The sequence below is a fragment of the Colobus angolensis genome, unplaced genomic scaffold, assembly GCF_000951035.1.
Source record: "Colobus angolensis palliatus isolate OR3802 unplaced genomic scaffold, Cang.pa_1.0 Scaffold14, whole genome shotgun sequence".
Taxonomy (NCBI): Eukaryota; Metazoa; Chordata; class Mammalia; order Primates; family Cercopithecidae; genus Colobus; species Colobus angolensis.
In genome coordinates, this window is record NW_012114488.1 from 17,055,886 (window position 1) to 17,072,186 (window position 16,301).

A 16,301-nucleotide genomic window follows, 5' to 3' on the forward strand; every position below is an offset into this window, starting at 1 on the left:
CTCACTGCAGCCTCAAACTCTTGGGCTCAAGTAAGCCTCCCACCTCAGCCTCCTGAGTAGCTGGGACTACAGACATGCACCATTATGCTGGCCTAATTTTTTTTTTTAGTTTTTTAGAGACAGGGTCCCACTATGGTGCCTAGGCTGGTCTTGAACTCCTGAATTCAAGTGATCCTCTCACCTTGGACTCCCAGAATGCTGGGATTACAGGTGTGAGCCAGAGCACCTGACCTCAAAATCAAATATATTTTTAGATCCTAAATAACCAATTTCTCACAGTAGACTTGTTTACTTACCACTATTTTCATCTGCAGTTCCATCTAACTGAGGTATAGAAAGATTGGCTAGAAGCAAACTGTTATCACTCCATTCCATTTCTTCTTCTGAAGATGAGTTATCATCTTCAGTTGAACTTCTGTGGGTATCTCTGCACAGTGATCTGGAGAATATTAAAATTCACTAGTGAGCATGATCGTTAGAAAAGACCATCTCAGATGCAAATCATGTATCTAAGTTAACTCTATAATAATGTAAGTTAACTATAATAATGTATCTAAGTTACTCTATAGCTATAAACAATAAAAAAACCCTGAAAATTGTAACTTCTAGAAAAGCATATTTACTTTGCTTTATTAACATGTCTCACTATAGCAACTTACAAAGAATTATTATAATTACACTTTATAATCTCTTTCATGTGAGCTGAAATACACCACAATTCCTGCATTCCGAATTGCAAGAAATAAGAATAAAGAGATGAGTGAAGGGGCATTGAGGTCAGGGCTGAAGAGAAAATATTGAAGAAGAGAGAGGGAATAGGAAGTAGTAAAGGTCTTCAGTCAATCCGACAGTAACTATAAAGTAGGGTTACTGAGAAATTCAGAGGGACAGTGAAGTCCAGTTTCTTTAAGTTTCATCTCATATTGATATTAACTTGATGCTTTCCCTTTTAATTGAATGGGCAAACTTTTTTCCTATCCATATCCAATTTTTTCTTTCACTAATCTCAACAATTTGAAATTATTATTATTTTATTATATTATACTGGAACTCTTTTTCCATTAAGCCTTTGTAAATCACAATTTATCATAAAAATCACTCCCTTAAGAGCTGAAAGAGGTATCAGAGGTCTAGTCCAACTTTCTACCTAATGCAAAAACCTGATTTTTTAATGAACCTGAGGCAATCTCTGTTTTTACATAATCTATATAAGGGGCTTGCTGTCTCACAGGGCAATCTTTCCATTGTTAATAGCTTTAATTGTTAATAGTTGTCTTCTTGTAATACACAAACTCAACTTCCATACATGATTCCTATTTTGTTCTCTGTAGCTATACACAGCAGGTTGATGCCATTTTCCACATGATAATCTTTAAAATAAAGGCATTTCTCATTCATCTTGTAATTTTAATTAGATCAAACAGTCTCCATTCAAAAGTTCTTCAAAAGTGACAATGCTTACAGATCCTTCTAGTTTTCTTCCTCTTCTTTCCCTTTCCTTTTTCACTATTCTTAAAACATGGTAACCAGCACAGAATATAATATCCAATATAAAGAGTAGAATTAACTAAATCATTTTCTAGACACTATGCTTCTACTATTCAGTCTCTCTCTAATAATGTGTACAAAATGTTTAGGTTTGTTTTCCCAAGGTTAAAGTGGGCATGGTTTTCACCAAATTGGTTCAGCCAATGAACATATAAGCACAAATTTAATCACAGGATCGACAATGCCTATTATTAGAGCAGTGACAAAGTTAGAGGAAAGAATTTAACATCACGTCTGGAGATTTCTATATCTGATTTACTAAACAGAAAAATCAAAACTTTTGTCATATACATGTAAACGCTGAATTTATGGATTAACTTCTTTCACCTTTCAGTGATGGCTCTGGGGTTGAAAATTTCAAACACAGACTTAAAAAGTTCTAATCTAGCCTACAGAAGTTTAAAGGAGAGGCATACTCAGTCTTTCAGGCTCACAGGCCTAGATTTTTCCATACACAGTGCATATAACTAAAGGGCAGACTCAAACCAATCAAGTTCACAGAGACTGATTTAGAAAACCACAACACCAACTTATTCACTGATTTTGAGAAACAAACCACAACACCAGTGTTTGCTTCTCAGTCTTTTATTTATTTGTTTTTAACCTTAGTTCCCTTAGTCTAATCAGACCCCAAAGTCATACCCTGTCTTCAGTGCATTGTTGCTCTGATACTCAACAACAGTTCAGCTATCACAGAGCATTCTTTTTGTCTAGTTCTAAGATAAGAAGGCACTCCAATTTTGCCCCATTTATCACTCACATATGTTAATACTGTGTATATAAATGGATAACTTCTAAAAGTTAGGTTAACCTTTTAAAATGTAGCAGAACTTTATTTTGCTTGGAATATGGAGTATATGCCACATGAAAAACAGATCAATAAAAGGGAATTTTAAAACACCAATTTAGTTCATAAGGTATTTTATACACTGAACAACAGTAACAAGTAATTTCTGATTGAAGAACGATAATGATAAAAGTTAATAAAACAACTGAAATAACTAAAAAATTACCTCTTTTTGGCACAATGTTCTTCAATATTACTGTCCCATCTCTGGGACATCACCAAACTAAGCTCCATTTCCTCTTTTTCAATCTGTGGTTCATTTTCTTCATCATCACTATTTTGGGGATATTTATTATTTCCAAAGGAGCGACACGGTGATGGCATCCTATTTCTTTCCCCCCGATATCCATCACTTTCCAAACCAGCAAGAAGATGTACCAGAGCCTCATCAGGACTACTGTCCACTATAAAACAAGTACAATAATCACCAACAAATAACTTAAGTTTTCTTTTTTTTTGACACAGAGTCTCGCTCTGTCGCCCAGGCTGGAGTTGGAGTGCAGTGGCGGATCTCGGCTCACTGCAAGCTCCGCCTCCCAGGTTCATGCCATTCTCCTGCCTCAGCCTCCCAAGTAGCCGGGACTACAGGCACCCGCCATCAAGGCCAGCTAATTTTTTGCACTTTTAGTAGAGACGGGGTTTCATCGTGTTAGCCAGGATGGTCTCGATCTCCTGACCTCGTGATCCACCTGCCTCGGCCTCCCAAAGTGCTGGGATTACAGGCATGAGCCACCGCGCCCGGCCTGTTTTCTTAATAATCCAACAATTCAGATCACTTAGAATAAAATAACATCATAGATACTGGCACAGGCTGAAAGAATACAGCTGGTACAAAGGCTCAGGTGTTGAGGTAGCTCTCCTATCAAAGTTGATCCTTGGACCACCTGCATTAGAGTAATTTAGGGACATCATTAAAATAACATTGTTGTGTGCTCCAGTCAGGGCTGCCTGGGACTGCACAGGGCCTTGGCCATGGGGACAGCTCAGCACTGTCAGCCCCTAGTTGGAAGGCTTTTGCCAGGGAAGGCTGGCAGTGGCTGCAAGAAGTCTGAGATACCACTCAAGGGGAGGCTGCTGAAGGACTGGTTGAGCGCAGCCCTGGCCATCGAGATGAGGAGGCTGGGACCGCTGCCCTAGCCACCCATGTTTCCTCCAGTGAAATCTGTGATACTCACCAAGAGAGAACCACTTATGGTGTTTTAGTAATGTACTGAACTTTGCAAAATATTAATTCAAAATAAATGCATTCTTCTAAACTAATACGGTTTTCCCTGAATCAAAGTACAGTTAAAAAAAACTATTTTCTTTCACAAAGTTTTTTAAGCTGTATAGAAAAAAGGCAAAGCTACTTGATTTAATGCAAGGTTTCATTTTCATATTCAGTAGAGTGCTTATTGAACATGTAACATTTACCTCTTCAAGTCAATACAAAAATACATTTTCTCTGAATTACAATACTGAATATTTACGGTAGCACTGTTACTTACTGAAAACAGGTGACTCACTCAGTCTTTGGGTCAAAGGCTGAAAAGTCTGACTATTTTCCATGAGGTTCAAAATTGCTTCTTCATTAATAAGAGCTTCTTCTACTTTGTGTCTAGTGTGACCTTAATTTGACAAAGAATTAAAAAATTAAAGCAACGGCCTAAATCCAAAATTTATCATTTAGAATCTGTGTAAATTTGGAAGCATTACCATATAAACCTATTTTAAATTTCAAAATGTTAACGATGCATGCCAAATAAAAACATAATAAAAAGCCACAGAAATATTAAACCAGTCACATGGATTCATCAAATCAAACACTGAATCTATAAATCACCAAATATTTATAACCTCTTTAATCCTACTTAATGTGTGTAGTAATATTACTCTGATAAAAATCACTGCATATTCAAATATATAAAGTGAAAAGGAAAGATAAACTATCTTATTTGAATACTAAAATTCTTTATACTTTATGGTTCAAAAACAAATTTAGAATAAATGTTTTTCAACTCTTCTAAGAAAAAAAATTGACAGTGCTCATTATTTGACACATGTGTACTGGACTCTCTTCTGAATGCATAAAAAATAAAAAGCTTAGTGTAATTCCTAATGGGGTATGTGCTGGTTTTTCATGCCTGTTTGTGAACTGTAGTTGTGGTTTCCCATTTCATTGTCATAACTGGGCAGAAATAGTTTTTAAGTGCTATAAAAATACAAAGAAATGGTTAAGCAATTAAAAAATTCATTTTACATTATATATTTCTCAGAAAGCTTTCATTATATATCACATTCATTATATTTTCATGATATCAAAAAACAGTAGTCTATATGGCCATACAGAACCCTCCAGCAATTGCCGTCCCCTGCAGGAACACCAAACTGAACTATCCACACAAGCAAGCATCTTCATTAGAATAAAAAATCAGGAGAGCAATCACAGTACTTGGTTTTAACAATCAAGAAAAGAGACAGCGAAGAGGGTAGAAAAGACAGTTGTGAATTGCTGATAGCACCTCCCACCCCTCAGGCAGTGGTCTTCTGGCACAGAGAGAGAAATCTGTGTGCTTCGGAGAGACAGAACACGGTGAATGTGGGGCTTTGCATTGAACTCAGTGCTACCCTGTCACAGTGGAAAGCAACATGGAACAGAATTTAGCCAGCACCCATGAGGAGAGGATTTGACCAGCCCCAGCCAGAGGCAAACTGCCCAATACCAGCAGTCCAGAACCTGAGGTGCAGCCAGCCTTACTACTATGGGCTAAAGCACTTTGGGATCCTAAATAAAGTTGAAAGGCAGTCTTATCCACAAGGACTGCAATTCTTGGGCAAGTCCCAGTGCTGTGCTAAGCTCGGAGCCAGTAGACTTGGGGTACACACACCTAGTGAGAGAGTAGCTGGGGCAGCCAAGGAATTACTTGTGACCCCCCTTCCCCACCCAGCACAGTCCCAGGCAGCACAACTCACAGCTCCATAAGACTCTTTCCTACCACGAGAGGACACGAGAGGGAAGAGCGAAGAGGACTTTATCTTGCAACTTGGATACCAGCTCAGCCACAGTAGAGGAGGTAGAGTCGTGACACATATTCCAGGCCCTAACTCCTGGATGACAACTCTAACCATGCCCTGGACCAGAAGGGAACCTGCTGCCTTGAAAGGAAGGACTCAGACCTGGCAGGGTTCATCACTTACTCACTAAAGAGCCCTTTGGCCTTGAGAAAACACAAGTGACACTCAGGCAGTACTTGCTGCAGGCCTCGGGTGAGATCCAGGGACATGCTGACTTCAGGTGTGCATTCACAGCACTGGGAACAATTGAAAGCCCATTCTCTAAGATCTGGAACAAGACAAGGATGCCTAGTTTCACCACTGTTATTCAACACAGTACTGGAAGTCCTAGTTAGAGTAATCAGACAAAAGAAAGGAATAAATAAACTGCATCCAAATTGGAAAGGAAGAAGTCAAATTATCCTTATATGATCTTATATTTGGAAAAACCTACAGACTCTACTAAAAAACAAATTCAGCGAAGTTGCAAGATAGAAAATCAACATATGAAAATCAGTAGCATTTCTATATGCCAACAGTGAACAATCCGAACAAGAAATCAAGAATGTAATCCCATTTACAATAGCTACAAATAAGATACCTAGGAATAAACTTAACCAAAGAAGTGAAACATCCCTACAATGAAAACTATAAAATATTGATGCAAGAAATTGAAGAGGATACCAAAAAATGAAAAAGATATTCCAAGTTCATGGATTGGAATAATCAATACTGATAAAATGTTCATACCTACCCAGAGCAATCTATAGATTCAATGCAATCCCTATCAAAATACCAATGTTATTCTTCACAGAAATAGAAAAAAAAAATCCTAAAATTTATATGGAACCACAAAAGACCCCGAATAACCAAAGCCACTCTGAGTAAAAAGAACAAAACTGGAGGTCATATTACCTGACTTCAAATTATACTACAGAGCAATAGTAATCAAAACAGCATGATACTGGCATAAAAACAGGCACACAGACCAATGGAACAGAGAACCCTGAAATAAATCCATAATTACAGTGAACTCTTTTTTGATGAAGGTGCCAAGAACATACCTTGGGGGAAAGAACAGTTTCTTCAAATAAATGGTGCAGAGAAAACGCTGGATATCCACATGCAGAAGAATGAAACTAGACCCTGATCTCTCACCATATACAGAAATCAAATCAAAATGAATTAAAGACTTAAATCTAAGACTCAAACTATGAAACTACTAAAAGAAAACATTGGGGAAACTCTCTAGAATATTCACCTGAGCAAAGATTTTTTGGGAAATATCCCCAAAGCACAGGCAATCAAAGCAAAAGTAGACAAATGGGATCATATCAAGTTATTATACAAAGCTTCTGCACAGCAAAGGAAACAATCAACAAAGTGAAGAGACAACCCACAGAGTGGGAGAAAATACCGGCAAACTATCCATCTGACAAGGAATTAATAACCAAAAAATATATATAACTCAATAGTAAAAAATCTAATAATCCAATTAAAAAATGGGCAAAAGATCTGAACAGACATTTCTCAAAAGAAGACATACGAATGGCAAACCGGTGAAAAGGTGCTCAACATCACTGATCATCAGAGAAATGCAAATCAAAATTACAATGAGAAATCATCTCACCCCAGTAAAAACGGCTTTTACCCAAAAGACAGGTAATAATGAATGCTGGCAATGATGTGGAGGAAAGGGAACTCTCGTACACTGCTGGTAGAAATGTAAATTAGTACAGCCACTATGGAGAACAGTATGGAGGTTCCTTAATAAACTAAAGATGGAACTACCATATAATCCAGCAATCTCTCTACTCGGTATTTATCCAAAGGAAATGAAATTGGTATGTCGAGTTGAAGAGATATCTGCACTCCCATGTTTATCACAGTCCTATTCACAACAGCCAAGATTTGGAAGCAATCTAAGTGTCCATCAACAGATGAATGGATAAAGAAAATGTGGTGCATTTACACAATGGAGTACTACTCAGCCATAAAAAGAATGAGATCATGCCATCTGCAACAACATGGATGGAAGTGGAGGACATTATGTTATGTGAAATATGCCAGGCACAGAAAGACAAACTTTGCATGTTCTCATTCACTCGTGGGGGCTAATTAATAATTAAAACAATGGAATTCATGGAGATAGAGAGTAGAATGATGGTTACCAGAAGCTAGGAAGGGTAGTAGGGTGGGGCGGGGAAGTGGGGGTGGTTAATGAGTACAAAAAAATCGAAGGAATAAGATCTAGTATTTGATAGCACAACAAGGTCACTACAGTCAACAATAATCTATTGTACATTAAAAAATCACTAAAAGTATAACTGGAATGTTTGTAACACAAAGAAATAAATGCTTGAGGTTATGGATACCCCATTTATCCTGATGGGATTACATTGTATGCCTGTATAAAGATCTCTCATGTACTCCATAAATATATACACCTACTATGTACCCAAAAAAATTAACAAAAAATTAAAAGTAAAAAGTAAAATTTCAAATGCATTAAAGACCTGAATATGAAAAACCAAATTGTAAGCACACATAAGCCTAAAAATGAATACTTAAGAGAAAATTTTCATTACATCAGGGTGGGGAAGGTCTCATAAATCACATACCAAAACTGAACCATAAAGGAATATTGGTAAACTTGACATTAAAACTGAAGACATGTCATTAGATGATAGACTGGTTCTGGTGAAAAAAAAAAGACTAAATAAAATACTTTGATAAAAAATAATAATAATAAAAATAAAACTGAAGACATGTAAAACTCCAAGGATAACCTTTTATTTTTAAAAATGGGGGGAAAAGAAATTAACATTTTTTTTTGAAGATTTTTACAAGACAAGCCTAGATGGAGAGAAAATATCTCTACAATAAGTATAACTGACAAAGACTTAATATCTAGAAAATATGAAGAACTCCTACAAATAAGGAAAAGAAATGACTCAATAGAAAATGAGCAAATAACATAATTCACAGAGAAACCCAAATGGCCTTTAAAGATGCTCAAATTCGTTAGCAATTAGGAAATGCAGATTAAAATGCAGAGACACTATTTCAAAGAATCAGAGCGGTAAATCTTTTTTTTTTTTTTTTTGAGACGGAGTCTTGCTCTGTCCCCCAGGCTGGAGTGCAGTGGCCACATCTCAGCTCACTGCAAGCTCTGCCTCCCGGGTTCGTGCCATTCTCCTGCCTCAGCCTCCCGGAGTAGCTGGGACTACAGGCGCCCGCTACCTCGCCCGGCTAGTTTTTGTATTTTTTTAGTAGAGACGGGGTTTCACCATGTTAGCCAGGATGGTCTCGATCTCCTGACCTCGTGATCCGCCCGTCTCGGCCTCCCAAAGTGCTGGGATTACAGGCTTGAGCCACCGCGCCCGGCCGGCAAATCTTTTACATCTATTATTTTATACTTCTTTGATGCTATCAAATGTTGAGGCTTCGCTTGCCTAGTAAAACTGCGTATGATACAATATGACTTCTGAGTAAAACTTTTACTATTGTCTTGTTTACCTACCATGTATAAGCTAATTGCATTATAAAAAAACTGTTAGAACAGATGCTATCTAGGTAGAGTACAATGCATACACCCTAATATTCAGCAACTCACTCTTCTGCATGTGTTCGGTAGAGAAACTCCTGCACATAGCCATAAGGAGACAGATACAGCACTAAGTGCAAAAGTAAAGACCATCTAATACTTGTTGAGAAATAGGTAACACTGTTGTTTAGTCTTAAAATGGAACAGTCATCAGCAGCCAAAATGAATGAACAAGGATGAATTTCAAAGTTATAATGTTGACATAAAAGATACTCAACATTAGTAGTAATGAGAGTAATGAAAATTAAAACCACAGTAAGATTCTATTTCACACACTAGGATGACTATATTAAAAAAGACAGATAACAACAAGTGTTAGTGAGGATGGAGAGCCTGAGAAACTCTCCTATATTACTGGTGGGAAAGTAAAACATTGCTGTCACTTTAAAAACAGCTTGGGAGTTTATTTTAAAATTAAACACAAATATACCACATGCCCTAGCAATTCTTTTGCTTGGCAGAGGTAATCTTTTTAGTGAAGTTTATTCTTAAACTGTTTCGTTTGTTACTATTTATATCATTTTACAACTCTTTTTATGATATTTATCCTAAAATTTATGCTTTACTGCTTATAACAGCACTTTTTTTTGTTTTTTGTTTGTTTTTTGTCTTTGAGATGGAATTTTGCTCTGTCGCCCAGGCTGGAGTGCAGTGGCATGATCTTGGCTCACTGCAACCTCCACCTCCCAGGTTCAAGCCATTCTCTTGCCTTGGCCTCCTGAGTAGCTGGGATTACAGGTGAGCGCCACCACGGCCGGCTAACGTTTGTATTTTTAGTAGAGACAGAGTTTCACCACGTTGGCCAGGCTGGTTGCCAACTCCTGACCTCAGGTGATCCGCCCACCTCAGCCTCTCAAATTGCTGAGATTACAGGGATGAGCCACTGCACCCGGCCAGCGGCACTATTCTTACCAGTCAAAAGTGAAAACAACTCAAATGTTGATCAACTGATAAATGGATTAACAAAATGTGGTATCTCCATACATACTGACAGATACTACAACATGTATAAACCTTGAAAGTATTATGCTAAGTAAAAGAAGCCAGACACAAAATACTGTATATTGTATGGTTTCACTTACGTAATACACAGTATCTACACAAGGCCCATGTATTATTAGTGGTTACTTGGGGTTTGAGGTAGAAACAGGCATAACTGCAAACGGACACAAGGGATCCTGTGGACTGATGGAAACATTCTAAAATTGGATTGTGGAGATGTTTGCACAACTTTGTAAATTTACTATAAATCACTGAATTATACACTTAAAATGACTGAATTTTATGCTACGTAAATTAAACCTCAAGTTGCTTAAAAATATAATGGTGACTGAAAAAAGCAAGTTGCTTCATCTATGCCAAGTAGAACATCATTTATGTAAAATTAAAAACTTAAAACAATGGTATATATGGTGGGCAAACATTATGAGAAAATATAAAAATTATATATGGTAACAGTTTGCACTAACTTCAGGACACTGCTTACCTTTAGAGATGCAGAAAGGGTGACAGAATGGGAGACATTTTTGCTATATCCACAATATTTATTTCATAGGGAAAAAAATCCCTAGCAAACTCAATCAAATATTAACATCTCAGTGCTAGATATATGTTCTAGTAGTTTCTTTATACATGAAAAGCAAATCTTACCTTTGCTTGACTCTTTGTCTTTGTGAACCTCTACCATATTGGCTGGTGTACACTGAAGCATTTCAGGAGACAGAACCTCAGAGTGCAATGTTAACTCAGCAGAGAACTCCTGGGATCCATCACTGTAGTCCACAGATCCTGATAATGTTCTGCTTAATTAAAACATATCCTTTATAACAGACTAGATAACAAAGGAATAAAATTAGTTCTGAGATCTATAATAAATAACCACTTACACAGAGAAATCATTCTGTTTGAGAATTTCCTGAAGTCTCTTCTGAAATTTTTTTTCACTTTCTGTTGCTGGCACAAACCTGTGATCTTTGAATTTTAAAAGTGCATTAAAAAATGTAGATAGCAAATGAAAGAAATATTTTCCTTTCTCCTAAAGTAGCTTTAAAAATAGTAGCAATTTCTTATCTTTCTCTAAATATATATAATACAACCTAACTGTAGTCTTACTATAGAATCACACAAAAGAGAAATGGTTGTTACTAAAGTTACAAAATTAGGCATTTAAACTCAGTTCAAGATTAAGTTCTATAATTATAATCTAAATCTGAAACAGAAAAACTGTTCTCTACCTATAAATACATTGTATCCTAAAACTAAAAATATTCCCCTTATAAAATATATTTCTATTTTTAAAAGTATAAAAGGCATTCAAAGTTTATCAAAACATTTTAGTGCCTAAGATATAACAATTTTAATTGAACTTCGCTATAGGCTTCCTGCTGTGTTTTGAAATAATATACCTGTCTTTTGAATGATGTCTTTCATTCTTTTACCTTTATTTTTAAAATTCTGTTGTATCCATGGTATTATCTGAACCCCCTCAAATTCTTTTTGAATGTGGCACCATTTAGTAATGAGTATTTCTTTAGAGCTGTACATAATGAACGAAGTGAGAGCTTATATGACATACTCAGAAAATAAACTGTGGGCAGCAATTCAATGGCTACATTTTCAAAGCTTAATGTATTAAACAGTGTTCCTAAGTTGAAATTCATGATCTTCTGTGAGTTTTCTATAGCTCATTTGGAAATACAGAGGGCTAGAACATACTTGAGAATGAAAACAAAAAAGTGAGGCAAGAGGACAAGGTACACTAAAAACAAAGAATAGTAAAAATGTCAACTTACAGAGAGAGAGAGATAATAAGTGACAATTTGGAGACAGCTGTAAAGATAAATACTGGCTGTACAGCAATGACAAGAAAAATACATACAAAACAAAAGGTCATTTGAAAAGTAAAATCTAATGTCAAAGGAACAACTCAATGACAAACTTTCCCATTAAAATATTTGGTTTACAAGAATAATCAAAGCACTATTAGGTTTATACCTTGTGATTCAGGTTGGCTAATTTGAGAAGTTTCATTTCTGTTTCTTCGCCGTTGCTTTTCATCTTCCCATATAGCCTGTATTCCAGGGTTCCCACCAATTTGAGCTGTAATCACAATAATACTTCAATATTACAGGGTCAAAGTAAAAAAATGCCTAAAAAAATCTAAACTTTTCTTTCATAAATACTGCCTTTAAAAAAACCAATCACTTTGTGTAATAAAGTGGACAAATTATCCCAACCTACCCTTATTATGTTACTCCTTTTTTAGCTTTCTTCCTAGTGGTTCCCCAAAATCCAGCAAGTGAATACAGTTCAAACATCTGATGATAGTCAATAGACCTAAGAGTACTCGTGCTGATATATAATATGAAAATTAAGAAATTAAAAGGCAGAGTACATTAAATTGCTTTATATTAGCTAATTTTAGTGTCACACTTATTTTAGTGTATCTATTCAAATATAGTCATTTGGACAAAAATATAAACAAAAAATTAATTACTATCTCAGCAGAAGTATAGAAGCAATCTTCATAACATTTTGTATCCACCTTCTATAATATCTTAGTTCCTTTGTAAAGTTTTCTTTCCTACTTTTTCTATTCTACTTTGGTCATTAATTTTTTTTTTTTTTTGAGACAGAGTCTTGCTCTGTCACCAGGCTGGAGTGCAGTGGTGCAATCTTGGCTCACTGCAACCTCTGCCGCCCAGGCTCAAGCAATTCCCCTGCCACAGTCTCTCGAGTAGCTGGGACTACAGGCGTGCGCCACCACGCTCAGCTAATTTATTCTGTATTTTAGTAGAGACGGGGTTTCACCATATTGGCCAGGATGGTCTTGATATGACCTCATGATCCACCCACCTTGGCCTCCCAAAGTGCTGGGATTACAGGTGTGAGCCACCACATCCGGCTGGTCATTCATTTAAAAAAAATAAAAACATATATTAAGAATAATTGTGTATGAACCTTCAATGTCCAGACGATTTAAGATATCAGCAGCTACAGCATCCACTTCCAATTCACATGTACTCTGTGGTTCAACACCTTCCAATATTAAAGAACTGCAATTAAAGGATATAAAAAACATAATAATTACGTGAGATCAAATTTTCTAAGATTTTTCTTACTTATACAATTATCTTATGTTTAGCTGGTACCCAGAAAACCTGATATAATACACAATTATTCATGACAAAATTGATACTTTGTGCATATATAATGAAAAATAGGATGAGAAAAATACAAAACATATACTGACAACCCTATTAAGATCCTAGTGAAGTATATTCTATATATTTTGGTTCATTATATTTTATATAAAAGGAATATAAAACATTTTAGCATACGGTCATACCCGGTGCAAAACGGGATAGGATAATATAAAAACCACAGAGGAATGCATAAAAAACCATGCACATACGAAATCGGTTGCCTAGAGACATCTTTTTCAGTATTCAAAAAACAAGGGAGAACGTGCAATAAGAGATAAGGGAAGCTGAGCACACTGAGAAACGGGCAAATGATATTCACCATTCTTCCTGCCCTCAACTACTGCTGAGATGGGGAATACTTTAAAATTCTTTGTAACTACAGAATTGATAAACTACATGAATGATCAACAGTGGGATCATAGCTAGGACAAGTAATGATACCACAAGGTCATTAATTTTTATAAGAACTACAAAGGATTGTTTCCCATTCAGGATCTTTGACTCAAAAGCATTTGCTTTTCATCAGTGCCCCAAAAGAGAAGATAAGGAAGATACCACATAATTGACGCTACTTAACAGAATGAAGAGATAACATCTAGTGTGGCTCCTAGTTTACTCATTCCAAAATTTAGGACTTGTACAAAAACGAACATCAAGTGGAAAAGGGGAGATCCATAATTTTACTACAAAGTGGGTGATGACACATTTCATTAACTTTTTATTTGAAACACTTCGGTGTTTTTTTTTTTTTTTTGAGATGGAGTCTCGCTCTGTTGCCCAGGCTGGAGTGCAGTGGTGCGATCTCAGCTCACCTCAACCTCCACCTCCCGGGTCAAGTGATTCTCCTGCCTCAGCCTCCCAAGTAACTGGGATTACAAGCATGTGCCATCAAGCACAGTTAAGTTTTGTATTTTTAGTAGAGAAGGGGTTTCACCATGTTGGCCAGGCTGTTCTTGAACTCCTGACCTCAAGTGATCTGCCCACCTCGGCCTCCCAAAGTGCTGGGATTACAGGTGTAAGCTATTGTGCCCTGGCCTTGAAACACTTTTTAACGTTTAAAGAAAAACATATTAGTAAAACTTCATTTTCCATTGTCTATTTTAAAGGAAATTTTGATGGAATATTTTATGTTAGTTTGTTAAACCACAGAATTTTTACAACTTAAATAATATACGTATATATGTACTCACAGGTATATATTTAGACACTCATACACACATATCTTTTCACCACTGATAGAGAAGGAATATATTAGTCAACCTATCATAATATATCCCTTTTTCTTTCAGAAAAAAATATTTCTTAATGTAGATTGTCAGCTGGGCTTGGTGGCTCATGAATGTGATCCCAACTTTGGCTTGGGAGGCCAGCCTGAGCAACACAGTGAGAACTCATCTCTACAAAAAAAATTTTTTAATTAGTCAGGCACGCTGTTGCACACCTGTAGACCCAGATACTTGGGAGGCTGAGCAATACAGTAAGACCTCATCTCTACAAAAAATTTGTAAAAATTAGCCAGGCATGGTGTTGCACACCTGTAGTCCTAGATACTTGGGAGGCTAAGGTGGGAGGATCACTTGAGACCAGAAGGCAGTGGTTGCAGTGAGCTGAGATTGTGCCACTGAACTCTGGTCTGGGCAACAGAGCAAGACCTTGTCTCGACAACAACAAAATGTGAATTGTCCTCTTCATCTATACAACTTAACAGAAATTGAACAGATTTAAAAATGTTTATGATCAACAGTTTTCTTATATAAAAAAGTTTTGTAATTTGAAATAACTATGTCATAAATGTCAAGGATGAATATTGCAGAAGTAGCACATTTGAGAGAAAGGAGGGAAACAATAACACCAAAAAATATAATCTCACAGTAGAAATTTATAACTTGCCCTTATTTCAAAACTGCTTCAGACATTCAGAACAGGAGCTAATTAAACACTAGCACCAGTAGACAGAAAATGTATGAGTAAAAAATTTGCATTGGCAAATACATAGCTGCTTTGAAACAGAAAAATCCAAGCATTTGGAATATACTGTCTCCAAAAAAAGTCTAATCAATAATGAAACAAATAAATTACATATTATATTATTCAAAAACAGCATGTCAAAATAATTTATTACATATTTAATATTTATAAATTTTAGGGGTTTTTATTAAAAATATTTAGATGTTTGTTTTAAACTACTATTTTATCACAAATGTAAATTTATTTTACAAGTTATAGGATATCAAATTAGAATGGACAATGAAGATGAATGCTGCAGAAAAGTATAACAATATCTACTTCGTATTCCTTTTGTTAAGTAGGTAATAACTAGGTACATTTTCATGGTCTGCTTTTTAAATCATTTATTCCTTGTAACACACTAATGTCAAGGTTTTTTTTTTTGATAAGTGTATAGATTAAAAAGATCCAACACAATAAAAGGTTACAATTTAATCATGGTAACCACTGATTTCTGATCACAACTAGGATATATGTAAAATTTTCATTTCCTTTACAACATTAACTAACCTTGGTATTTCATCTTGTTCCCACCGAAATAAAGTACCAGCAAGAGAATTTCTTGATAAATGATTCTTGCAGGATCCAGTTGCATACAATGTATTACCTAGGAATAGAAAAGTAAAAGGAATAATTCTACTTTTAATTTTCATTTAATTACTTTTTAGAAGGTAAATGTCTTTTTTTGAGACGGAGTCTCGCTCAATCTTGGCTCACTGCAAGCTCCACCTCCCAGGTTCACGCCATTCTCCTGCCTCAGTCTCCTGAGTAGCTGGGACTATAGGCACCCGTCACCACGCCCGGCTAATTTATTTTGTATTTTTAGTAGAGACAGAGTTTCACCATGTCAGCCAGGATGGTCTCGATCTCCTGCCCTCGTGATCCACCCACCTCGGCCTCCCAAAGTGCTGGATTACAGGCATGAGCCACAGGGCCTGGCCAGTAAATGATCTTTAAAAAATTTTATTACTTGGCCGGGCGCGGTGGCTCAAGCCTGTAATCCCAGCACTTTGAGAGGCCGAGACGGGCGGATCACGAGGTCAGGAGATCGAGA

At 36.3% G+C, this 16,301-nt stretch overlaps 1 protein-coding gene across 3 annotated transcripts in view; it reads right to left on the reverse strand.

Annotated features, from left to right (window-relative positions):
- The window catches only part of REV3L (REV3-like, polymerase (DNA directed), zeta, catalytic subunit), a 185,017-nt gene that overhangs the window by 81,597 nt on the left and 87,119 nt on the right, over nt 1-16,301 (reverse strand). For all 3 annotated transcript variants that reach the window (XM_011935019.1, XM_011935020.1, XM_011935021.1), the window contains 8 exons: nt 15,758-15,854; nt 12,996-13,090; nt 12,030-12,134; nt 10,922-11,006; nt 10,686-10,834; nt 3,883-4,002; nt 2,562-2,799; nt 297-439 (listed from right to left, as the gene is read on the reverse strand). In XM_011935019.1, coding sequence (XP_011790409.1) covers nt 297-439; nt 2,562-2,799; nt 3,883-4,002; nt 10,686-10,834; nt 10,922-11,006; nt 12,030-12,134; nt 12,996-13,090; nt 15,758-15,854 — 1,032 coding nt within the window. The remainder of the gene's footprint in view (nt 1-296; nt 440-2,561; nt 2,800-3,882; nt 4,003-10,685; nt 10,835-10,921; nt 11,007-12,029; nt 12,135-12,995; nt 13,091-15,757; nt 15,855-16,301) is intronic.